The sequence below is a fragment of the Lachnellula hyalina genome (genome assembly GCF_007821495.1).
Source record: "Lachnellula hyalina strain CBS 185.66 chromosome Unknown contig00200, whole genome shotgun sequence".
Classification (NCBI taxonomy): domain Eukaryota; kingdom Fungi; phylum Ascomycota; class Leotiomycetes; order Helotiales; family Lachnaceae; genus Lachnellula; species Lachnellula hyalina.
Window position 1 is genome coordinate 21,681 of NW_022157314.1, and position 25,226 is coordinate 46,906.

General features: G+C 48.0%; 7 protein-coding genes across 7 annotated transcripts; 6 read left to right on the forward strand and 1 right to left on the reverse strand.

Moving 5' to 3' along the window:
• Positions 1–680: 680 nt before the first annotated feature.
• SPAC9E9.15 (Uncharacterized protein) lies at positions 681–1,319 on the forward strand (the record flags this gene model as incomplete). The annotated part of the gene is made up of 2 exons (XM_031153132.1): positions 681–727; positions 887–1,319. 2 exons carry the CDS (start codon positions 681–683, stop codon positions 1,317–1,319), a joined length of 480 nt encoding a protein of 159 aa, XP_031001944.1.
• Positions 1,320–7,606: 6,287 nt separating this feature from the next.
• On the forward strand, positions 7,607–10,690 carry kha1 (K(+)/H(+) antiporter; the record flags this gene model as incomplete). Its single annotated transcript, XM_031153133.1, has 4 exons — positions 7,607–7,723; positions 8,039–8,810; positions 8,859–9,166; positions 9,212–10,690. 4 exons carry the CDS (start codon positions 7,607–7,609, stop codon positions 10,688–10,690), a joined length of 2,676 nt encoding a protein of 891 aa, XP_031001943.1.
• A 710-nt stretch (positions 10,691–11,400) lies between these two features.
• citB_0 (2-oxoglutarate-dependent dioxygenase) lies at positions 11,401–12,963 on the forward strand (the record flags this gene model as incomplete). Its single annotated transcript, XM_031153134.1, has 3 exons — positions 11,401–11,566; positions 11,659–11,846; positions 12,064–12,963. 3 exons carry the CDS (start codon positions 11,401–11,403, stop codon positions 12,961–12,963), a joined length of 1,254 nt encoding a protein of 417 aa, XP_031001946.1.
• Positions 12,964–15,380: 2,417 nt separating this feature from the next.
• cpc-1 (Cross-pathway control protein) lies at positions 15,381–16,638 on the forward strand (the record flags this gene model as incomplete). The annotated part of the gene is made up of 2 exons (XM_031153135.1): positions 15,381–15,509; positions 15,547–16,638. The coding sequence occupies 2 exons, from the start codon at positions 15,381–15,383 to the stop codon at positions 16,636–16,638; spliced, it is 1,221 nt and encodes a 406-aa protein (XP_031001945.1).
• Positions 16,639–17,662: 1,024 nt separating this feature from the next.
• On the forward strand, positions 17,663–18,762 carry LHYA1_G008216 (uncharacterized protein; the record flags this gene model as incomplete). The annotated part of the gene is made up of 2 exons (XM_031153136.1): positions 17,663–17,904; positions 18,495–18,762. 2 exons carry the CDS (start codon positions 17,663–17,665, stop codon positions 18,760–18,762), a joined length of 510 nt encoding a protein of 169 aa, XP_031001948.1.
• Positions 18,763–20,017: 1,255 nt separating this feature from the next.
• Positions 20,018–21,121, reverse strand: LHYA1_G008217 (putative oxidoreductase; the record flags this gene model as incomplete). Its single annotated transcript, XM_031153137.1, has 3 exons — positions 20,018–20,214; positions 20,280–20,820; positions 20,870–21,121. 3 exons carry the CDS (start codon positions 21,119–21,121, stop codon positions 20,018–20,020), a joined length of 990 nt encoding a protein of 329 aa, XP_031001947.1.
• Positions 21,122–23,422: 2,301 nt separating this feature from the next.
• On the forward strand, positions 23,423–25,132 carry mlcB_0 (Compactin diketide synthase; the record flags this gene model as incomplete). Its single annotated transcript, XM_031153138.1, has 3 exons — positions 23,423–23,741; positions 23,857–25,058; positions 25,109–25,132. The coding sequence occupies 3 exons, from the start codon at positions 23,423–23,425 to the stop codon at positions 25,130–25,132; spliced, it is 1,545 nt and encodes a 514-aa protein (XP_031001940.1).
• Positions 25,133–25,226: the final 94 nt, after the last annotated feature.

A 25,226-nucleotide genomic window follows, 5' to 3' on the forward strand; every position in this document is an offset into this window, starting at 1 on the left:
GGTCTCCTGAGACCTGTGCAGATCCCTCGAGACTACGTGATGTGATGCACGGCCCTGACTGGATGGAAGTCGGTCCAAACTACTCCGTAGGTTATCCAGACGCGAGAGTCGAGACACGAAGGAGGAGCGATGTCGATCGCGTTGCAGGCACAGCGAGGCGTAGGAGTGGGATGGTTGCAGCAACTTGCATCACTGTAGGATCAGGCCGTGGCGGGAGAGAGATCGAGTAGTCTGAAAAACGGGAGCTCGTCGATGAAGGATCAACACGATCAACAAGACCCGCGCGCGAGTCGATTTAAGGTGCTGATGGATGCGGTGCGATGCTCGAAGTTAGTAAGCATGAGAGAGAGAGCAAGGCAAGGCAGGAATCTGGAGGTTTGCCGATCAGGTCCATGTACTCCAGTATAAGCGCGCGTCTGCCGCGGCAAGGCTGATAGTGAAGTCATCAAACAAACCACAATTTTTTGACTTATATTCTACATAGCAGTCTCCATTTAAACTCATATCCCTAGCTGTTCCCTCCATCAACGATCCACCCTACGTATAATCTTTCCGCAAAGAGACCTCCAGGTTTGTCATCAAGTACCTGGGTAGCTGGTGGTAGCGAATCTCTTTTTCATTTTTACAACAGCTTCAACCCCAAGAGTCAGTTCCCGGATATGGGGTCACAAAACTATGGAATGGCTTTACAAGCACCACCGCAGTCAACTCTGTTTGGCGGTAGCCTGTAAGTTTGTAGTCAATGCCGTGTAAATGCTTTCTTCACGCCAAAGTTTATTACTAATGCTTTTTGAATTCAAGCCCGTGGTCACCCCTTGGTACGTAACCCCACAGAGCCCCATTTGGAATCATCGCAGGACTAACTATCGGGTCAAGATTGGACAAGTTCAGATGACAGTGTCCGAGGCGGCTCCTCCTACTCCGAACTCGCATGCAACCCTCCCTCGCCCATTGCCGTCTTCCGTGGAAATCTTGATATTGAGACCCTTGGCGGGGCAGGCTTCGCATCACAGAGAACAACCGGAGAGAACCGAATTTGGGATGTATCAGACTACGATGGACTGTTGCTCGACGTCACGCAGGCAGATGGGAAGCAGTATACTCTGACGCTGAAGGATGAGCTCCTACCCAAAAGTCCAAACGGACGAGAGCAGAGTACAATAAGTTGGGAGTATGACTTCAAGCCCAAACATGGTGGGGAGAAGGTGTTTGCGAAGTGGCATGACTTCACAGCTACATACAGGGGAAGGGAGATGCCAGATGCCAAGCCATTGGATTTGAAGCGTGTTAAAAGAATCAGTCTCATGATGAGGAGGTAAAACCCTCGCCTGTAACATCTAGGATATGGACTAATGAGAATACAGTTTCTTCGGTACCCAAGAAGGGGAATTTTCGCTGTCCCTTGTTTCAATATCAGTTGCCAAAGCTCCCAAATCAACCTATGAACCCTACCGAGACGACCCAACAGAGCAATCTGGCCGAACCCATAACGAGAAGACTGAAATGGACCCAAACAAGTCAAAACAAAGTTGGTTGGGTTGGTTACTTGGATTTTGTGGTGTAGCATAGCCTCACAACCAACAATATGTTTCGGGTCGCACAAATTGATCCATGTCATTGGTTCCCTATCCGGGCCCCGTCAGATGCTTTCGCTGAAATGTTCTATTGGTGAAACAAGACCTGGCCTAGATGAAGAAATAAATGCATATGTATTGCTTAGAGTAAGGAATACCTGTCTCGGGTCGTCTCTTGAAGTTGCCATGTTGATACCAGTATAGTATGTCGCGGCATTGCCTGGATATCAAGTCACCAATACGGTTAGCATCACGCATCAGTCATCTGATCTCATCCTATGTTTCACAGCCAGCACGCTTGCTGTTGCCGATCAGCATCACAATAACTCTAACAGCACTTCATGCCTCTTCCCATGTTAGCAAAGTTATTGCTTGTGTTTTCATTTTCGACATCTCCGCGGAATCCATGGAGATTTCGAATCAAGAACTTCCAGGCATTCATCGCGCGTCTCGGGCATTCGGCATTTGCTTGACAGAGCCTCAAAGCACTCGCATCGCCAATATCGAGACGCACGACATGGGTATACGCGTAACAAATTCATTACTCATACAAGACGGGCGTATTGGCTTCCCCTTTGTATACAAATAATGCAAGGCTACGTGTGTACCCCAAGCTACTCCGCACTCTTTAGGGAGCCAAGTGGCACAGCATTCGCAACAGATGACCACAATAGGCACACACACAAGTGTTACAACTCTATTCAGACCCTAATACTAATCATGTGCATGTGCATCTTCCACGTTCGATTCCACGACAGAAAATCCGCGCATGGCGACCCCTCCCATCCTTTTAGGCTCAACTCGAACCCCTCCCTCGACCCAAAATCCATCCACCGCCATTCCCCCAATACGATGCCAGCCCACCAATCATCTCTCCGCATTACCTGCATTCATCCCCTGCCAAACCCCTGCCCAACCCTGTATTTTTCAAAAGCCCGCCTCTTTATCTCCGTGCATGGCGTTCTTGGCAAGATTTTAAATCCGCCAACATACAACGTGGCCAGTCATCGCCGTTTTGGGGCCCAGAGCCGCCATCCATGAACCCGAATGTCGAACTCAAAGTCATGATAAGACTCTGTTGCCTTGGATGGCAATGCAGCCTTTTCATTTCTGTACTGCAACGCAAACCTTCACACCGCAAGAATCTCAGATTGCAAATCAGAATGGAGAATACCCGCCAGTACAGGGCATCGGCGATGTCCTTGATGTAATAGTGATTGCACACCTCTATTTGTTTTCATCCATCTATTGATTCATAATTGCCTCCACCATTTAATTTTAATAACACCCTATCGTCTCATGACACCCTATCTCTAAATGCACCGTACCATACTTTGCCTCTCTCCTCAGTCCACCATCCTACCCCTCCGCCGTCTCGTCTTCGCCTGTGGAGGTCAAATGAAACTAAATCCAGCACGCCGTTACATTCATCCTCTTCTATTTTCTTCCAACATGTCCTACTAGACTACTTGTACTAGCCACCCATCCTCCTTACGCCACATGACTTTCTTTCCCTTAAACACTTCACGACACTTTTAGCCATCTCGCTTCTTTACCTTTTCTTACATACTAGTGTCCCCCAGAACACGTTCAGCATCTGATGCTTCGCTTCCTTCCCACATGGCACCCCTTCCCCTTCCCTTGTCATGGCTATCAGCCCCACGACCTTTACTCAGCAATCTCGTTTTACTCATCTCATTGCCTACAGCCTCTTGGTCCTCTCATTGGATACTCTATACATGGAAAACGTGGCATATACCCAAGAAGGAAAGTTACACAACGAAAACCATCGGCTTGGCATACATTATTGGTTCCTTCCTCCTCCCCTTTCCCCTTCATCTCCACTCACACTTCCACTTCCACTTTTCCCAGGCATACTGTATATAGATAGCCTTACTCCGTACCTTTCGCTCGGGGAAGCTGATGTAAGTTCTTTCTTTGGCTTTTCCATCGGAACGGCAGGCGCTCGGCCAAATGGCTGCGAAGACGTTTTGTCATTTGTTCAGGATCATGATCATGCACGCATGCCCATGTGCGCTCGCTGCATTGTGCAGGGGGAAATGATTTATGGGGAACACCGAGCATATGGACACGGGTACGGCGTACGCTGAAGGAATGTAGTGGGGGCGGTGACGGGAGAACACAGAATAGATATGTAGGGGCCATGTGGCTTTGTGGGTTCAACTTGCATCCCGGTAGTAATGATTGATGATCAAGAAGGAAAGGGGAGGTACAATACTTTCGGGACGTACTTGCTCGTCCAGGGGCCAAGGGAAGTTAATTGTGGGTCCGGAAGGAGTTTAGACATGTTGATTAACGGCGAGACGAGACGGGGGCTTTTTAAAATAGATAAAGGATTGTATCGGATGCTGCAATTGTAGTCTTGGCCAATGAATACGGCGCTCTCGTTCATATACGACTCGTATAGGATGTGGAATTGTGGGTCTTTACTCCATACGATCCCCCTTTTTTTGAACTAGCCGTGTGTTTGGAGGTGTCCCTTCTCCCCTGGGGCGTTCAGGAGTCTAGGGAACAGAAATCTCTTTTCTTCCGAGGCTTAATGGAAGGCTCCCATTCAAGACAGCAAGCAAGGTGGAAGAGCATCAAGCGAAGTCTTTTGTTTGGATAGTTAAATGGATGATTGTAATTTTTATAATATGTCAGTGTAGCAAATCTAAGTCAAATTCATCACTTCCTAAGCGTGTGTAAGTCGGAGTCAGGAATGGAGTTCACTCCATAATCACCCCTGCCGTCATCTCACCTTTGAACTAGAGACCGGGGTTTTCAATTTCTGGGCTCTTCTGCTTAACTATTATACCAAGAGACAGCAGACTGCTGCACTCTTCATACCTACGGGCTTTTCACCTTCGAGATATCATTTAAAAAAATGTCTGGAAGTTCTATTCTCGCAGACTCCCGTCCTGGCTTTCCCGCCGTCACCAAGAACTCGTTTTTTTAAGGGACAGACAATACATTGCACGACACTCCCCTACAACCCTCTTCGATCTCAGTCAACCCATCCCAACCAAGTTGAACACAAGAACCACAAAGACATATGCAAACATCGCACAACCAACGACGCTAGCCGTGTTCCGAACGGTAAACACAACTCTTAATTAGCACCACTGGAAATCCTCCACCTTGAAGAATATCCATCCTCTCGATAACAGGCTAAATGATATAGTAACGGAACGCGTGGCCCCTCTAGCAATTCTGAAGGTAATGTATTAGAGAGGAACAAACAACAGACACGGCTCTTTCAACAACTAGCAGCCATCAAGAACGCCAGGCCGAGTGAGACTCGAGACATATCTACCTACCAACCCCACTCCACCTGCAGACAGCCCTCTTCTCCCTTCTCTCTATGAACTAGAGGAACAGCAGAGAATTATCGATACTGCAGGCTCTTCTCGAGACACGAAGATAACAAATTGATAGCCAAGGCCCGAGAAGAGCTCCGGGCGGAGCGGTGGTATGTGAAATAGTCTTCTCAGCTCTGATATCAAGTGACGTGCGATTTGAGAGAAATAGAAGTCCTTGCGGCGTGTCTTCAATCAGGCTGTGGAATTTGCTCCAAAGGTGATGACCAGGACCAGCTGAAGCCAGGACAATGGATAGCTGCATATGCACAACTTCCTCACTTAACTAGAATCTGAAGCTGACAACCTCTAAGATGATAGAGGTAGGAGGCGGTTAGCTTGCTATTGAACCCGAGGCACGTAAAGTTAGCTGTTTGATCTCTCCTGGAAACGCGTGGTGGTGTCTGTCTTTGAAGGTGGAAATTGGTATTTCAATCCATCATTCAAGTGTGCCTCTGGTCGCTTATGTAGAAAGATAATAGGCTGAAGTTGCGAGGTAAAGCAGTAGCTTCCCTATCATCAAAGCCATGCCAACGTACGACATCAGATCAGTGACCAAGTCGGGTGTGTCTCCAGTTATATTTCAGATTTGAAGCACGCCTAGTTCTGCTGGGCAGGCTATGTGGGATGGTGAAGCCTAGCTTGAACCTGCCCGGAGCTGCCGAATGTATCAATGGCCCTCCAGCTAGCAGCTTTGCAGACTTTGCACTCGCCCTATCCTTCGTTGTCGATGTCTTCAGCAATCAAACCCACCGGACCGAGCATAGTGGACAGGAGCAATTCGACACTCACGATTTGCAGCCCTTCAATGACTATGGAATAGGGTATTACGGTAGATTATGATTCGGTAGGAAACATGCTCCCGAATCACTACTGTTCATGGTGGGTAGCTATGATTTGGGGACGAGACAGGATCTTTTTTATCCTCAACACTTGATGAAAGTAATATAGAGGGAACCAGGGATATGCTTCATATCTACTCGATCGGTATGCTTGTACGACCTCAGCCAGCTTTGTCTTCAGGACTTTCCCTGCCATTGTGCGCGGGGGCGGGTAATCAGATAAACCTAAGTCTTGAACAGAAATCACTTCATCGGGAATGAACTCAAATCCCATGCTCCTCCTAACTGGGAACATGTAGTTCAGACTAGTCTAGCGCGCTGTGGTCTTTTTCGAAGAGGCAACTTCGATGCCGGGCGCCTAAACCGGATGGACAACACCATGACCTACAACGCAGGGAAAGGAGTTCCAGCCGACCAGCAGGTTTACTACAGAGCGTTGGCAGCGCGTAGTGTGTGAAAATCACAACCACTTCAAAAAAATGGCACATCCCCTACTTTTGTGGTATAGGGGGAAAGAGATCATTTTCAACTTTCAATATATCTTCAGGCTCTCAAACTTTTCTAGCTTTCTTTCCACTTGTTTAGACGGCTATCTTGAGTCTATCATTTTGAGGCCCAACGATACCAGAGGCAAGCCACGGGGTCATCTTGGTTGATCCCATTGGCTCATCATGCTGTGTAAAATGAACAAGAACAAGAACAAGAATAGGAAGATGAGAGATATTTCGGAGCGAAATAATACAAGGTGATACGGTAATGCCATTGTATCTCTTTCTTATCTTTCCGCAAAGCTTGACGTAATCTAGAGCATGCACAACTTGCATACAACAGAAAGCCTCCTCCCGTTGCAATGCATCGCGCCATTGCTTTCCACCGACCCAGATGCGATTGACGTGGAAGAAACAGAGAAACATATGCTGTGCTACCATCCTATCTCCCCCTCCCTTCCCACACGACGAGTCTCTTAAGCCGTAGCTAGGCAGCTGAAGGCGCCTCTCAAAGTCTTCTGGACAAGAGAAGCGCGCAGTACATGCTTTCTTCTCTGGGCTGTTCGCACGCGATTCAGGTGGCAATTGAAGCTGGGGAAAAGAAAAGAAGACTTCTTCACGAAAACCTCAGCTGTATAATAGATGGTCTCATGACAGCCTCAGCGCAAAACGTGTGCTTAGAAAACAACAAGTCTTGGAACATAGGCGTTGCCTACACGATATGTGATTGTATGCTGGAAACGTGATGCCTTTGAGCGGAAGTTTGAGCGAATAAAGGGAGGAATAAAGGTAGGCGAGGTAGGGTATCTACTGCACCGCACCGCACCCCAGAAACATGGCAATCCACTGTAATTTAGCTCACCCTAGTGTTTCTTCGCTCTTTGACAGGCTATCTTGTTGCTTTTTACGGGGGCTTTGTTTCCACAAACCTTCCCCGCCGCATCCGTACGTACAGCGCCCGCCGTCTAGAACACGCCAGCTCTGGGCACTCGCTGTGAGTGGCTGGCTGTCAGAATGCAGGGCCCATCTCGTCCCGCAACCTCATGCACATGCACATGTTCTCCTCCCCCTCTCTCGCGCTGACTGTGAGCTCTCACCGTATCCAAAGCCACCTTGCCCTCGCCATTTAATGTTGATGTTGGAATGCATCGTGCCCTCCTTCATGTCCTTGGCCTGACCGGAACTCTCTCGATCTGATCTATAATACATCCATTTCTCAGGAGTAATTGTAACTGTCAGTGTCCTGTTGCCCCTCCTCTAGTGCGATCCGCGGATAGCAGCGCAGCATACAAACTGTGCAACACCACCACCACTACCGCCATTGGAAAATACAATCCCCCACCATGTCGTCCTCCTCCCACCTCCCAAAGGCCACGGCTACTCCTCAAGGTGGTATCCTCGAGGGGTCAAATCCGACGGTGTACGACAAGAAGAATCCAATCATCCTGTTCATTATCCAAGTATGTAACCACTAGCACACACAACCTTAGCTTTCTGTGAAAAGCTTCAAGAATCCACCGCAATGGTAACTGTCTCGGAAATTCTTCGGGGAGTCGTCGTTACTAGTGCTATGGTGCTTGCGACAGGCATTCCTGCGTGGCATCATGCATTGGCGGCGACGATCTTAAGCATTATGAACTACATTCGCGGATTTCTTTCCCCCCCATCCAATCCCTTCTACCCTCAAAAAAAAAGCCCGACACAATCATCTACGGCATATTCGGACATCTCTATTGCCCCATCTTCTGAAGCAATGCTAACAAGATGTCGTATAGGCAGGAATCATTATTATCTTCTGCCGACTCCTCCACTATCCTCTCTCCAAAGTCCGCCAGCCTCGAGTTATTGCCGAAGTTATCGGAGGGATTTTACTGGGACCTTCAGTCATGATGCGAATCTCTGGCTTCAAAGAGACTATTTTCCCTGACGATTCTATGCCGGTTTTAAATAATGTCGCAAACCTCGGCTTGATCCTGTTCCTCTTCTTGGTGGGGCTAGAAGTCAATATGAAGATGTTCTTATCGAATTGGCGCGTAGCTCTGAGCGTAGGGTTTGCAGGAATGGTTTTGCCTTTCGGATTGGGATGTGCGATTGCTTGGGGCCTATACAACGAGTTCCATCATGAACCCGGGCTTGTACCGATATCGTTTGGGATCTACATGTTGTTTATTGGGACCGCTCTTTCCATCACAGCCTTCCCAGTGCTGTGCCGAATTCTCACAGAGCTCAATCTTCTTGGCACACCTGTCGGAGTTACGGTCCTGGCTGCGGGTGTAGGAAATGATGTTATAGGATGGATTCTTCTGGCACTCTGTGTTGCATTGGTCAATAACGGATCTGGTATTACGGCGCTTTATGTCCTCCTTACTGCTATTGCTTGGATTCTGTTCTTGGTTTACGCGGTCCGTCCGCCGTTTTGGTGGATTCTCAAACGGTCTGGAAGTTTTCAAAATGGACCTTCACAAGGAATGGTAACTCTGACCTTGCTAATTGCTCTTACGTCTTCTTGGTTCACTGGAATCATTGGTATTCACCCTATCTTTGGAGGTTAGTGAGTTCTCGAGAAGTAGTAAACCCATCTAACACTGATCGTAGCTTTTCTTGCTGGGCTCATCTGTCCTCATGAAGGAGGTTTTGCTATCAAACTTACAGAAAAGATTGAAGATCTGGTTTCCGTCTTGTTTCTTCCTCTATACTTTGCCCTTTCTGGATTGAGCACAAATCTTGGTTTACTGGACGACGGCATCACTTGGGCTTATGTTATTGGTGTTATTGCAATTGCATTTTCAGCAAAAATCATCGGAGGTACATTAGCTGCCAGGGCGAATAAGCTTGTCTGGCGAGAGAGTTTCGCAATTGGCGTTTTGATGAGTTGTAAGGGTTTGGTAGAACTCATTGTTTTGGTAAGTCCTTCTTTTAAGTTTGCATATTTTAAGCTAACAAACCAGAACATCGGCCTACAAGCCAAAATTCTATCGACAAGAACCTTTACTATTTTCGTGGTCATGGCGTTGGTAACTACAGTCTCTACGACACCGCTCACGCTCTCTCTTTATCCTCTTTGGTATCAGAAAAAATTGGAGTCTTGGAAGAGAGGCGAGATTGACTGGGATGGTAATCCCCTGTTCACTGAACATGATGGCGGAGACTCTCAAGACCGTCCCATTGAGAAGCTTAACAGCACTCAGGTTCGTCGACTGCTGGTCTACCTTCGATTAGACAGTCTTCCGAGTCTGTTCACATTCATATCGCTCCTCGGTGGTGATAAGACATCAATTGCCACCAAAGTACATAGAGCCAAGTCCGAGCTTGAATCGGTCCCCGAAGGCGAAAGTTCTCAAACAGATTCCACTTTTGATGTTGCGCCAAAAACTCCTCTCGAAGTTCATGGCGTACGTATTCTAGAACTGACAGAGCGTACCTCGTCCGTTATGAAAGTTTCGGAACAAGATGAGTACACTTACCGCGATCCAGTTGTCAACGCATTCCGGACTTTCGCCCAGCTCAACAATGTCGCTGTCTCAGGGGATGTTTCCATTGTACCAGAAGATTCCTATGCGGAGACTTTAGCATCTCAGGCTGCAGATCATCTGTCCGATCTTGTTCTTATTCCATGGAGCGAACCAAGCCCTGCTGATGAACTCAACCATCACGAATCGCTATCTAGTGGATTGCAAGATGTTTTTATCCAAAAGGTTCTGGAGACTGCTACTTGCAATACGGCTGTATTTTACAATCGCGGCTTCGGTGGCCCTGTTGCCCACGAACGAACAGCCCTAGCTCGCACCGCCAGTGGCCTCAGTCTTAGAAGTCATCGCGAAGCGCCCACTCCACCAGTAGCCGACCGAAGCCACCATGTCTACTTCCCCTTCTTTGGTGGAGCCGATGATCGCGTAGCCCTTCGATTTGTACTGCAACTCGCGCAGAATAGCAATATCACAGCAACAATCATTCACTTCAACATGCCGATTCAGTCTGATGCCAGATCCCCTGTGGTTTCTGGTTCCCCTATCAATGCTAGCGCCTCTCGAGCAAGCTCTTCAAAGCTCGATATCACGGAGCGAGTAGATACCGAGTTCATGTACGCGACAGCTGCTCAAGACGCTACGCTCGTACATACACTACGAGACTCCTTACCCACAGCTCTCGCCAACCGCGTCATCTTTGTCGACGTGGCAACTACAATACCCATCGTAGACTGCCTTAGCCACGCACGACAAGAAATCGCACAATCGCCAAAGAACGCAGGGGATTTGATAGTTGTAGGCAGAGGACGACATAATCGCCTGGTTGATGATTATTCGAGCAGTACTCCTAATCATGATATGAGGAAAACTTTGGGTGTAATTGGCGAATCTATCATTTCCGGTGGCATTAGAGGTAGTGTTTTGGTTATACAGGCCGGTGGGAGAGGTCTAGGACTGTAGGATATCACTGGGTACTAATTTGGAGTTCGATCAATGTTTCCCAGAGGAGTATTGGGTTTTGGGATGTTTATGATACTCATGATGATAAATATACGTCTGACATAGGAATGAGGTTTTTCCACGGACACGAATTCATGGGAGAGCGATATATGGCTCGTCTAATTCAACTGCGATTGATCATTCTTGATTTCTTTATATTGTCCGGAACTTGGAGTTGCAATTCGTATGACTGACACTTCCTTCCTTCATAACTACTTTCATTTATCAACATACCTACCCTCTCATTCCCTAGAAACCTTCAGCCACTCTAGTGAGATGGATGAACAGGAAGGACATCGCCGGTATCCGGACCCCTTATCTTTTATCGCGGAAGCGGGGGCGGGGGTGGGTAGGGCCGTAGGTGGGGTAGATTGATCGACCAACACGACCCCGCCAAAAGTAAGGTATTACTGTATACGCCGTACAGCTCCGTAAAGTACATTCATTATGCATGCGTGTGCTGACCTACCTCCGTCCTCCATACATCTACAGTCTTATGTATAGTGAGTAAGGTCGTACTAGAATACAATACACGCCCCTCGAATCTAATCTAATCCGCACAAAACTATAGTACTCACTCGTAAAGCCTTTCTTTCTTCCTTTCTTCCTTCCTTCCTTCTTTCTCTTCTCTTTCTCTTCGCGGCAATAACCCGTTCATTCAACCATCCAAAATGCCTTCCCAAACAGAAACAGAAACAGCAGAAGCAAAAGCTAGGCCGGCCTTCTATATCCCGACGATAGATATCAGTCCCTACCTACGCGATCCGAGCTCGTGCGCGGCTGGGCAGGTCGTGGAGATGGTGCGGGCTGCGTGTATCGGGACGGGGTTTTTCCAGAGTAAGTCTTCCTACATGAACGCATTCGTTTCAATTTTTAGTATATACCTCACCTCACCTCAGCCCATACTAACCAGTTTCCCCCCCACCCAGTCACAGGTCACGGCATCGCTGCCTCGCTCCAAGAAGCGGTGTTCGCGGGCTCGGAAGCGTTTTTTGCGCTGGGGGTAGAGGAGAAGATGAAGCTGGATAGGAGTGTGAGTGTGGGGGCTAGTAATAGGGGGTATGAGGTTATTGGGGGGCAGGGCCTGCAGGAGGATACGCTGCCTGATTTGAAAGAGGTATGTTATGTGAATTGCACTATCCCATTGATCATATTCCATTCCATGCCATGCCGTCTTATACCATTCTATTACTTTATATATATACCATACGATACGCACTGACTAGCTCACTTCCCTTGCCCAAATCCGAATCCTGATGTTTCTTCTATTCATTTATTCATTCATTCATACTCCATGACACTACATGAACCGTACCGTACCGTATAACAGACAGAAAGCTAATCCCAACTTCCCTCTCCCCTCACAGGGCTTCTACATCGGCCACGAAATCCCCGCCACGGACCCCCGCGTCCTCGCGCACGCCTTCCTCGTCGGCCCCAACCTATGGCCCCCCTTACCGCGCGCCGTGTTCCGCGATCCCATGACGGCGTACTTCGGCGCCATGTACGAGCTCTCGCTGCGCATCATGGAGCTCGTGGCTGCGACGCTGCCGTACGGGAGAGAAGTGTTTAAGGGGTTTGTGGGGCCTGAGGCTGTTGCTAGTGTGCGGCTGCTGCATTACCCGCCGGGGAAGGGGGAGGAGGGAGAGGCAAAGGGGCAGTTGGGAGCTGGTGCGCATACGGATTTCGGGGCTGTGACGTTGCTGTTGCAGGATGGGGTGGGGGGGCTGCAGGTTTGGGATGATGGCCATGGCCATGGTGGAAAGGGCGCGTGGGTTGATGTACGGCCGGAGCGCGATGCATATGTGGTGAACGTGGGGGATATGCTGCAGATGTTAACAGAGGGACGGTATAAATCTGGACTGCACCGTGTGGTTAATAGGAGTGGGCGGGATCGGTATTCGGTGCCGTTTTTCTTTGATGGGAATGTGGATTATATGTTGAGGCCGTTGGGTGCGGGTGGGGAGGAGGATAGGGGGGGAGGGAGAGGGAGAAGGGGGGAAGAATTCCAAGTGGTTGACGGTGGAAGAGCATATGAGGGAGCGGTTTGGGAGTACGTATGGAAGGGGGGCGGAGAGGGAAGATGGGGTCGGGAATTTCAAGGCTTGATTGCTTGGTTTGGGGCGTTGGTGATTAGATGCGAGGATTTGGGTTTCGGAAATGGGCACGAACAGGATATAGAAGGAGATGCATCTAATCACTACTCTAATAGAAAAACAATTTCGATATTCTAAATACGGGTTTTGATTAGCGGTCCTCGTCTTCAGGTGAGAGATGTCTCAAGACGTAGCTGCAAGCAATTAAGTTCTTGAAACTCAGGAGACGTGATACGTGGTTATTTAGATAGAAGGCAAGAGCAACTAGTACACTCCTCAAATCATACGGATACTTGAAAGTACATGGCAAGTTGCAAATTGCAAATCGCAAAAGAAAAAGAAAAGGACATCCTATGCAAAAGCAACAAAAAAAGAAGGACAGTCTGGGGATACCCTCGAACATGTATGTATGTCGAAAATAAGATTCTCGTAGAAACCCAGACCAGTACACCATTACACCTGGATGTATGTTGCAATCCTTTTATCAAACTTCATATACCTCTACCCATAACTAGTCCGGGCTAGCGATATATCTATGTGAATACAACCAAGTCATATCAACATTGAATCTCACGTTACCTTTTTTTCTTTCAAGAAAAAAGCGACATGCAACAAAACGTCTGTGATTACTCCTTTGGGATATATAATTTGTTGGAACTTGCGATTCACTTGGCTGGATGAGAAGCGTGGAATCGGCCATGGAAGGCAGCTCTGTTGTATTCGGGGAGGGAGGGGATCTTGTATGAACAGGACAGGCAAACAGCTAAAGGGGAAACCCCTGATAGGGTGTAACACGTGACCACCACGTGTTCATCTCAAACCCCAAACGGTAGCCAAATCCTACCCCCTATTATGAGCCCTTCCTCTGCTGGGCTCCTGTGAACAAGAAACAATTCACGCAAACACAAGGCAAGTTTCATGCGTGAGGCCTGTAAGCCACTTGCCGCAGCACTGCACACTGCACACTGCACACTGCATTGCATCTGCACCTCAGCCTCGCCTCAAAGGAATACAGCCAACCAGCGGCGCGCAAGTGACGAGAGTACTTCTTCAGTATGCATAAGGTATGCAAGTCTGTGAGTCATTCCAGAAACTGTGTGGAGGGTTTGCGGGGTGTGTATTATTAAGATTATTGATGGCATTGATTGATATTGAACTGCAAAGGGCGCGGCATGTCATGTCAAGTTTACCGGGGGGGAAGAGAGGGAGGAGAGATGGGGTTGGAACGCCACGCCATGCGCTTTCCTTCGCCGAGTGAAGAGAGGGTCCGGCGTACGGAATTGGATCTCGGTGTAGAAGCGTGGCACGTACTAAAATATACGGAGTACAATTGAGGCTTACCGTACTGTAACCCCTCCCCTCCCTCGTATTGCATTGCAGATTACGGAGTAGACTTGGGATGCTGTTTTAACATCGGATTGAGGCCCCGATGCTCTGAGAAGAACAGGAGGACTCTCAGGAATAGAACAATAGGTTGCATTATTCCAATAACGGATGTAGGAGTGGCCCTAAGATCGCAAACTCCTGCCATTTGTTGTATATCCGAAGTGTCCAAAGTCCTGGGCTTATCTCCATCCGGATACCGGTATTCTTCGCATCTCATCTGCATGTGCATCTCGCAGACGGCGAATTTTCGTTCAAATGAATGGCGCTCGAGTCTGGCGGCCGTGCGAACGCTAAACAGGCTAAGAGGATGAGGACGAGGATCCGGAGATTCCTACGAGGAGCTGATTGGGGTCGGGCGGTACTGTAGGTTGGTCGGGCTCTCTGCAAGGCTTACCAGGGTCGTAGTTGTAACTCGGTAGAGAACTAAACATGTCAAGTCGATGGATTGTAGGACTTTCAAAGAGGAAGAAAAAGTAACAGATCAGTATATGTCCGATACGAAGTATTCGTGTGAAGAAAAAAAGAATCAAACTCAGAGGAGAAGCGGGGGAGGGAGGGGGAGGAATGAATGAAGTGGTGGTTGTCGCTTATCTAAGGCAACTCCGAGAAGCCTCGCGGTCAATTGGAAAAGCGGCACCAATTTCCCATATGTGCCAGGGGGAAACCCCAACAATAATAATGGCCGCTTTAGAAGGCTGGAGGAGGACCCTCTCCCAGTCTAGTAGCGAATGACACCCGCGGATTCTATGAGTCACAACGAGAAATTGTTAGCCCTAATAACACGCCGTGCTTATTTGTGCAAGCGAACTTTGCACCGTACTACTCCCACCCTTATATTTCGCCTTTCCCTCTCAGGCAACATCTTTTTTTTTCCTCTCCTCTTCTCCATCAAACTTCTTACAAACACGACAACAACAAACACATCACCAACAGCAAAGCCCAACATGTTCTAAATTCCCAGTCATTGCGACTCTTCTTGACACCTCCGTCAAAATTCCATCCCAACTCAACACCATAACAACCCACTCCCCTCAAAATTTCACCCCTTCAACTTTTCCCTTCCCGGAAAACTTGACTTCCAGCCCAGCTCCCCGCTCAAGCTCCAGTCCTCAAACCGCCAACATTACCTCACAAGAGTTACCTCTCTTCAGTACGGATCCCCAATCAACATGGCTTCCCTCCAGTTCATCGAGCCTGCCGGCACATTCTCCTCGTCAATCCCCGCGCAACAATCCTCAGGATCTCTCCGGTCCCTCTCAGCCCCATCAGCAACATCAGGACTTTGTTCTGTTCGAGAGGTCTGCCAACGCTCGCAGTACCCCTAGTCTGTCCCAGCACAGCGCCTTTACAGGCCAAAATCGTCGTCACTCTGCTCATCTGACCCCATCTTCTTCTGCCTCGTCTTTGCAGAACCAGAGAGTCGCTGCGATCATAAACGCTACTGGACATTCTATTCATACCTCGGGTCTTACCAACCGGTTTAATCAAAATCAATCCTCTGCGCAGAGCCCTCATCAGTTCTACGCTTCATCTGCGCCCTCATCTTCCACCTCATTGCAACAACAGCGTCCGACTCGACCTCCGGTCCCGCTGTTTTCGCAATCCACAGGCAACATCCCGCAAACTCCAAACATGGCTATGCAAGGTACATTCACTGCTCCAACTTTTGCTGCGAACTCCCATGACTCACGCCGTACAGACATGGACCTTTTTGACGAATTCACTGCATTCGAGGGTGGAGCCTCGTCTGCCGGCACGTACAACAACCCCTCGGCCTTCCCCTCGCCAGCCGTTCCAACAATGTACGACAACCAGAATTTATCTTCATCAAGCTCCACCAACATGGGTACTGTTTCTCCTCAAGATTTGCTTGTTCGCGATCCCTTCGCATCTGCACCAAATTCCACTTCATTCACAAACTTGACCTCTCCTTCAACGTACGGCGAGTCTCCCGAATACAACGGCGATTTTGACGTATCTCCATATGTCCACGGCGACGATTTCGGTAATGCACAGATTGCTGGTGACCCATGGTATCCTCTGTTCCCTCAGGATGACCAGGTCAGCGAGCAAACAAAAGTCGAAGAGTCACCTCTTCTCCCCGAGGAGGAGCTTGAGGTTTCTGAGCATCTCCGCGCATCTGGCCGTCGTCGCTCCGGTACAGCTGGGTCTCCACCTGGCTCTCACTCATCTGTCTCTGGCGTCAACTCTCGAAAGCGCGACAAGCCTCTTCCACCTATCATCGTTGAAGATCCTAACGACACAATCGCCATGAAGCGAGCACGCAATACTCTTGCAGCTCGTAAATCTCGACAACGGAAGATGCAGAAGATGGAAGAGCTTGAGGACGAGCTCGAGAAGGTTAGGAATGAACGTGATCACTGGAAGAGCATTGCTTTGAAGCGTGGGGGTGGATCATCTCACTGAATGTTCTTATCACCGGCACTCATGGATTGGGGGGAAGAGCTGTAGGCTCTGTCCTCTTGGAGGCAATAGTAGCAGCTGATGCAGGGGCTCAGCAGGGACGCTATTGACCGTGGATTCATTCTTGTATTTCTGTTTTCTTTCCTATTTGCCGGGTTTCAGGGTTTCGGCAAAAGGATTCTTTGGGATCTTGATGCTTCTGGAGCACGTTCACGTTGCCTCATCTTTCTTTGGACCAGACGTTGGACTTTTAGAGTCTTTTTGTTCTTGCTTTGGTGTCTCCCAGCCGCGATGGATGGATGGTGACCCAGGCCTTTTATTAATCATCTGCTTTCATGTTGGTCAACTAGAAGCATTATTCTTTACAATGAAATACACGTTGATCAACCCTTAACCTACTTGTCTACCATGATCCTCAACAACCTGTGAATTGATCAAAGTTAACCATGTATGCCTCCCGGATTATTCTCGTAGCACATGTCCACATTGTGAAGCTTGCTATCTGCTATCTGATTAAACACCCGGTTACCCGTCTTACCACCCTCCATACTCCGTAACTTCTAAGATCTACGATTTCTAATCTGCACAACATCCACTGAACCGTGCTCCCGTCTAGGTTGCTCCGCCGCACCTCCACGTGAATCAGATCGATCAGATGCCAAAGAAGATCTCCGTCACGTCATTGAGGCTCCCCACAATCACACCTCCTCTTCACTTCTGCAGATTCACACACACACACACACACACATCCTCACTATACAACCCCTGAATTCACATCGCAACGTTCTATTGTTTCACAGAGTTTCCATTCTCGCTCAACCTTTCTATCTATTCTCACAGCACCTTACACAAATCCTCGTTCTGACTTACTCTCTCTCTCTCTTATCCTCTACGGCTACCCTGCTCTCCGTCCTCTGATCTCAAGCTCACCTGCTCCGCCTATCACACACCAATCCATCTATCCAACCACCTCCCTCCTTCCATTCATTCCCCCTTCTCTCACCCCCATACCATCCATACACATACAATGCCATCCCCTCCATCCCTAACAACCCACCTCCTACACCTCTCCCCCTCCTCCTTTACATGCGCAACACAGACCCCCTTCCTGCGGCACGCAGGCCGTGGAACGCTGCCGAAAGATGTGTTGGCGAGGTGGCTGGCGCAGGATAGGTTGTACGCGCAGGCGTATGTGAGGTTTGCGGCGGGGTGGATTGGGAGGGTTGAGATGCCTGTGGTTGTTGATGGGGGGAGGGGGTTGGAGGAACGGTATGTGTGTGCTTTCATAAACTGCTTCTTTCTCCTTGTCCAAGTTTGGTTGTGATTTCTTGGGTTAATTTTCGGGTTTATTTTCGGGGTTTGAATAATTATTGATCAGTTGGATTGGATTGAGCTTTTAAGTGTATAGTGCTGATTTTGATATGCACAATAGACTAGTGGACCTCCTACTCGATGCGCTGAATAACGTACGGAGGGAGTTGAAGTTCTTCGAGGATGTGGCGGCGCGTTATGGATTGGATTTGAATAGCTGTGTAACTGAGGGGGAAAGTGAGGGCGTGAGGGGGTATAAGAGGCTTTTTGAGGATGTGGGGGGGGGAGGACAAGTCTTTGCTAGATGGTTTGGTACTGCTTTGGGGGACTGAGAAGGTGAGTTGCTGCTGGAGCCTGGTGGTGTTTATTTGTTTGCGTTTTTGCTTCTGCTTTTATTCTGCATATCCACTCCCTTCTCCCAATATACTTACTGTACTCTACCTCTGGATCCAGATCTAGGGGGAGAGTTGATGTTTGCTTATTAACATCAACCTGCTTGTTCACCTGCTCGCTTATTTGATTGTTTATTTACTGACTTACCATAATAGTGTTATCTCGAAGCCTGGCGCTACGCAGCCACCTTCCTCCCCCCCCGCGACCGAAGCGGGAGGAGAGGCAGACGGAGGCGCGTTGAGGAAGGAGTTTATTCCTAATTGGACGGGTGATGAGTTTGTGGTGTTTGTGGAGAAGATCGAGGCGCTTGTGGAGGAGGTGTGGAAAGGTAGTAGGGAGGGGGAGGTGGATGTGGGGGTGTTGGAGGGGGTTTGGAGAGATGTTTTAAGGGTTGAGGAGGGGTTTTGGCCTATAGTTAATTAGGAGGGGGTGGGTTGGGAAAGGGAAGGGGAAAGGAAAAGAGGTTTTGGATGGTTGTGAGGGGGAAAGGGGGGGAAAGGAAGAGATGTTTTGAAATAAAACAAACACAGTTACGCAATCCGTCAACATATACAATCACTTCTCGGACTTCACACAAGAGAATTTCGGCCTTTCACTACGATTTGGTGGACCTAAAATATATTATCCTGTACTATGAACCACCTACCTGGCTCTCATATAACATCCAGTGTATCATCAAGGGTTGTTTAGCAATGCAATGGAGTAAGCCTGCCCGCTCACGACTGACAATATTCAGATCTTTAAGAATATCCGGATTATGACTAAAGCGTGCGTGTGTTAGAGGAGGCCAAAACTAATAATATAGAGCTAGTACGAGTATATATCGTAAAGAATACGGAAGTCGGGCTTTCATTATGATATATAGTTATATCAAAACCATTCCAACCCCATTTCTTGCGCACTCGTTCTCGATCTATGTCTGCGAACTAAAATATAACCGTCTTGATATCCTGATTCTTTAGCATTCGACATTCTCTTTCCAGGTAGGTATACAAAGAACTCGGCATCTTGCGAGATGCCGCCTCCGACTTTATATTTCCCTCTTTCTATTCGAAATCTCCTAGCTCCTATAAACCTGTTCTCAAAGCTGCTTTAGCATCAAAGGCGAACTCGAGGTTTTAAGAATCGTCGAAGTTGTTAAATATAGCCGGCACTATAAACTCGATTCCTCTAGTATATGCCATCTAAGACCACAATAGCATTTGGCCAAACTTGTGCGAGATCCGCGTCATAGGCACGCACGTCGGACCGCCGCCAAAGAGGATTTCTATGGATATAGGGATCAAAGATGCCGTAGCGTTCTTGCCAATGTAGAACCCTTGTGATATGAACCGCTAACCCAGATAATGCAACAGCTTTGTTAGTAGGGTCTGAGGGTTCACGGCTTACTTCTAGTATGAAAACCTTAAAGTGTGTGGTTTTAGCAAATAGCTGTTTAACAAATTTATAAATCCAAAAAAGGAGAATAGTTATTGAGATGGACGAAAATATCTTTACTGTTAAGTTAGGAAATGGCTACGCAGTCATAAAGTCTAGATGGTCATTTGATATGTCACGTCGCCTAAACTCGGCACCAAGCGAACCTCTATATATAACCTCATCTAAGTGTCCTCTGCACTTAGACTCCTTAATGCAACCATCTGATGCCACCACGCCATTGGAACTTGCTATTATGAATTTAAAAGGCTTCTAGTTGCTCCTCCGTCCAAGTCCAAAGCTTCTCAGCCAGCTCATCGCTCTTAGCATCATTGTTGAGCTGCTTGGTCAGAACTCCAACAGGCTCATACATCTCGCCACTCTTAACCTTAGCTGCATCGGCCGTAGCAGCCCAGACCTCATTGTATGCTCCTTGTGCTGCGGTCAGATAGCCACCGGCTATAATAGCGCCAGCTTTGATAAAAGCTCGATGTCCAAGTGGGAGATTGCTGACGAGTCGGTACTCGTGATTCCGGGATGAATAGCGACGGTGGTGATGGCAGGATATCGGCGAGCGAGCTCACGAGTATAGACCTTCAAGATAAAAGTGTTAGCATCGATGTTGTATGAAAGTTTGATGACCCTGGCCAAAAAGCTGCTTACGATGTTGGCAAGCTTGCTCTGAGCATAGCGAGTCCATGAGCCCATGAAGCCCGTATCCTGCGTAGTCTTCAAGTCCTTGAAGATGATTCCGCCTTTTGGGTGAAGTATAAAACCTAGGGAGGTGAGGTTGATGAGGCGAGCTCCGTCAGTCTTTAGTAGACTAGGGAGGAGTTTCTTGATAATTAAGGCGTGGCCGAGGTGGTTGGTCCCAAATTGAATCTCATAGCCATCCTTGGTCAGTGCTGGTGGCAGAGCCATGATCCCAGCGTTGCAGATCAGAATGTCGAGACGCCCTTCTTTGTTGATTTCCAGGAATTCGTCAGTTGCGGCCTTGACGTGCGAGAGGGACGCTAGGTCGCAGCTCAAAAAAGTAAGCTTTGCATCTGGCGCAACCTCTTTGACCTAGGATGGATGTGAGCTACAATCGTTAGTGTGAAGATAGCTTAGGTACCTTCTCTTCAACTGCTGCAGCGGCCTTTGCATTACGTCCAGTGAAGTAGATGTGAGTAGGATTATGCGGCGCAAGTTGCAAGATAGTCTCAGCTCCAATTCCGGCAGTACCTGAGGCAAGGAAGATGTCAGTTGTGTCGTATGCAAGAGCAAGAGCAAGGGCAAGGGAAAGAGCCTCACCTCCAGTAATGAGAATAACCTTTCCAGCGAGGCTTGGGACATCCCTCTCAGGGGAAAAGTCGAACTTCACCATAGTGAAAGAGAAAGGTATTGTTGATGGGGGATAGCAGCTGCCGGTACATACGATACGCTCCTGGGGTATGGAGTATAGAGTATTGGTGGAGGATGATGGAAGCCTCCGGAGTTAGTCTACCATCCGTTGTGGCTGCAGTTGCACGGACTAATAGGATACCTTATGTATGCCAGGCTCGGTTTAGTTGTGTTACCCTCGCTTAGAGTAGCGCCTTTCTATATAAAGTTAGAGCGTGGTCACGAGATGATAGCGCCTTACCTAAATACCTCAAGACTTTGAACCCGTGGCGGTGCGGCCCGTTGTAAGACCTTGCGACGATCTTGCGTACTAAGAGTTCCTACCAGGTATAACTTCCTGTACAATCTTCTACTACGACACCAACTAAAAAACAACTCATCTGCAGCCGGAATCTACCAAATGCGGCAATTATTGACGCCGAGATCTATTACGGAAGTACAGCCCATAATTATTACAGCGCTAAACATGTTCCTTTAATACACCTTCTATCTTTCTATTCCTTGTCTCTCTATCTTTCCTATTCAACATTTACCAGTTCTTTAAAGTCAGATATCATGGTTTCATTCATTTCCCCTTTAGCCGGCCTGCTTTGCGGGATGTTTGGTCTCGTTACCTCATCAACAGTTTCAAATTCATACTTCTCATCCCACGCCAAAATCACCACTCGTGAGGCTCAAGCTTGCGGAAGCCTCGCGGTTTCCTTTCCCAGCGTAACTTTTGCCACCATTTCCTCGCTTTAGAACCCAGTACCCATCAATTGCTCCTGTGAGACTTCATTCATGTCGACTTTTTCATCGAGATTTGTCAAAAAGTCATTCCGGCTCGATCTGGTCTGAAGACGTCTATGTGCTATCAGACTTGGTTCATCTTTGAGTTTTCTTTCTCTTCTGCTGTACCTACCCTTGTATTTTGGTCCTGCTGTACTTCGTGTGCTTGCCACGAGCGGAAACCGTTAACCATGGAGTAAGATACTTCCTAATCACAGCCAAGAGCGCGTATCGACGGAGATTGTCCACAAAAGTAATTGCCCACATAGGATCTAGAATGAGATCCATCCACGGGTGATGTTCCTCTACGATTACAAAAACAGTGTCAGTATTCATATCCTTTTGTCGTTGAAAGACATTCTTGGAAATTGGAAAATAATAAGCTTTTTCAATACAGTGAAAACTCTCACCAAACGCCATGTCGCCCATGGCATCAAAGGCGACCAATTCATACCATTTAACCATATTGATGCCATCGGCAGACTTGCTGCTATAGTCACCGATCTTCGTGATGAAATTATCCATACAGCGCTGACTGATCTCCTTTTGCTGACTTAAAGATTTTGTAGAAAACGCAGCCGACAAATCTCTCTTCTTCTGCGCATGCTCTTGTGGATTGCGTTCACTACCGATACAGCCCGTTTTGAAACCGGACCCATACATATCGTAGAACTTACTCTTGATGAGTTGTTCTTTGCCTGCTGCGGGCGTTCCGTAAATTGCCTTCCAGGATGATGCAGATGCAAACGACAGTTCATTTGGGGAGACACGGAAAACTGGACCTGAATTTTGATATGAGAAAAATGTGACTATAACACAGCTTCCCCGCAAAGATTTACTTACCGTAAATATTATGCTGTTCCTCGATGACTCAGTGAGATCGGCCATTCATAGTGTGCCAAACACGCCATAGCTAGTACCATTTGAGATTTGTGTATAATTGGCAGAGTCAAGATTCTTACCAGAGATGCTCTTGCCAATAATGGTCCAGGAAAGCTGGCTAAAGGGTGCAGGAAAATATTGTATACCATATGGTTAATGATGTACAGGACATACTGACACCGTTAGCTGAATCCCTGTTCAAAGCAATGAACCCATTTAAGTCGACCCTAGACGACTCACAATAATACCAATGGACATGCAGATATGGCCAACAGTAAAAGGACGCGTCTGCCAGGCAATCTCCAGAAGGCTCTGGGTACCTGAAACGCCTGAAGTATGCTCCATCGAGGCTGTCGTGCAAAGAAAACGCAGAAGGGCTTGGTAGTATGCGATCGAGGATGTAAGATTGGGATTTGGCTGGGATTCAAGTGTTGGAGCTTAGGACTTTGTAGTAGACCTTGGAAGAGCGCCCTACCAAGCACTCCTAAGTAGCACTGTAAAATAGAATCAAAGCTATTTCAGCAGACTTCCGAGGTGCATGACTTTGCCGCATGCTGTTCCTCATTGGGACAAAGTTCTCCAACGATGCGGGTTCTCCGGTCTCGATATTCGCGAGGATGATGCCAATTACACCATGAGTGTTATCATGTCCACTGCGAAAAGAGATGACTCTCCCCAATTTCCTGAACAAATTGCTCTCGTCTATGCCGATGCGCTGCCGCCGCAACTATGGCTGGAACAACTGAAAGTCCTGCTCGCGAAACTGACCTCAACTAATGTGGCCGTTGAGAGGCTTGATCGGCTTAACCCCTCAGGAAAAGTATGCATCTTTCTGTCCGAAATGGAGCATGCTTTTCTAAGCAAGATGGACGAGACCAGATTCGAGAAAATCAAGGCACTTCTGACCAGAAGCCAAGGTGTCTTCTGGATCACCCGTGGAGCTGCATTAGAATGTAAAAACCCCTTAGTCGCTCTACAGACTGGCCTCCTACGAACATTAAGGCTCGAAGACACTAGCAGGCAATACATAACGCTTTGACATTGACTCGGAAAGTGAACCCTGGACAGCATCGACAACTAGCGCCATTTTGGATTTGTTCAGACTTACCTTCGATCTCTCGATCGGCAACTCTGTTGTCGACTGTGAATATGCGCTGCGAGACTCAGGGATCCTGATTCCACGTATGTACAGTGATGTTGCTGAAACTCATTCCATTCCTGCAGCGGAACTCATGGATACAAGAATTGAGCTGTTCTATCAGTCTAATACAGAGCTTCGCTTGGATGTCGCTGTCCCTGGACTCTTAGACAGTCTTGCCTTTATTCACGCTGGCCCAATTCATGAAACCCTGCCAGACGATTTCGTTGAGATACGGCCGGAGGCGTTTGGTCTCAACTTCAGATATCTCATGGTGTCTATGGGACAGCTGAAGGGGAAGGTTATGGGCTTCGAATACAGCGGTAGAATCACTAGACTTGGGCCCAACCCCAGTCATGGCCTCAAGATCAATGATCGCATTTGTGCTTTAACACACAATGGCCACTATTCCAACACTGTTCGCGTTCATTCGGATGGCGTGGCCAGGATTCCTGACGACATGACTTTTGACGTTGCGGCAACAATTCCTATGATATTCATCATAGCTTATCATGCACTCGTAGACACAGCTCGGCTAGAGAGTGGCGAGACTGTGTTGATCCATGCTGCTGCTGGAGGTGTAGGACAAGCGGCCATCATGATTGCGAAATGCATTGGCGCGAAGATCTTTGTCACCGTTGAATCGAACGAGAAGCGTGATTTCCTCACCAAGGCATACGGAATCCCTCCCAACAACATGTTCTCAAGCAGAGACAACTCTTTTGCCGCGGCCATCATGGCAGCTACAGATTTCAAAGGGGTTGATGTGTTGCTCAATTCTCTTTCTGGGGAACTGCTTCAGGAGGGCTGGAACACCATGGCCTATCATGGACGTTTGGTCGAGATTGGGAAACGCGATATTCAGCTCAACAAGAACCTCGAAATGCTGCCGTCCCACCGAGCAATTTCTTTCTCTGCCATTGATTTGATCCACCTCGGGAACTACAAAAACCGGGTGGTTTCGAGGGTACTCGCAAGTGTACTTGAATTGTTTAGCAACCAGGACGTTCAACCAGTTCAACCTATTTCGGTACTCCCAATCTCCGAGATTCAGCGAGGTTTCCGAATCTTGCAGGCAGGCAAGCAGTTCGGGAAGATTGTGATCAAGCCCCAACCAGGCGATCTTATCCAGGTTGGTTCTTGTGACCAAGAATTAGAAGAATAATATGCTAACAACTTCAGGTCCTACCCACACGAAAAGTCTGAAGACTCTCTCCAAATGCATCATACTTGATTGTTGGCGGCATGGGAGGACTCGGAAGATCTATTGCTCAATGGCTTGTCCGCCACGGAGCAAAAA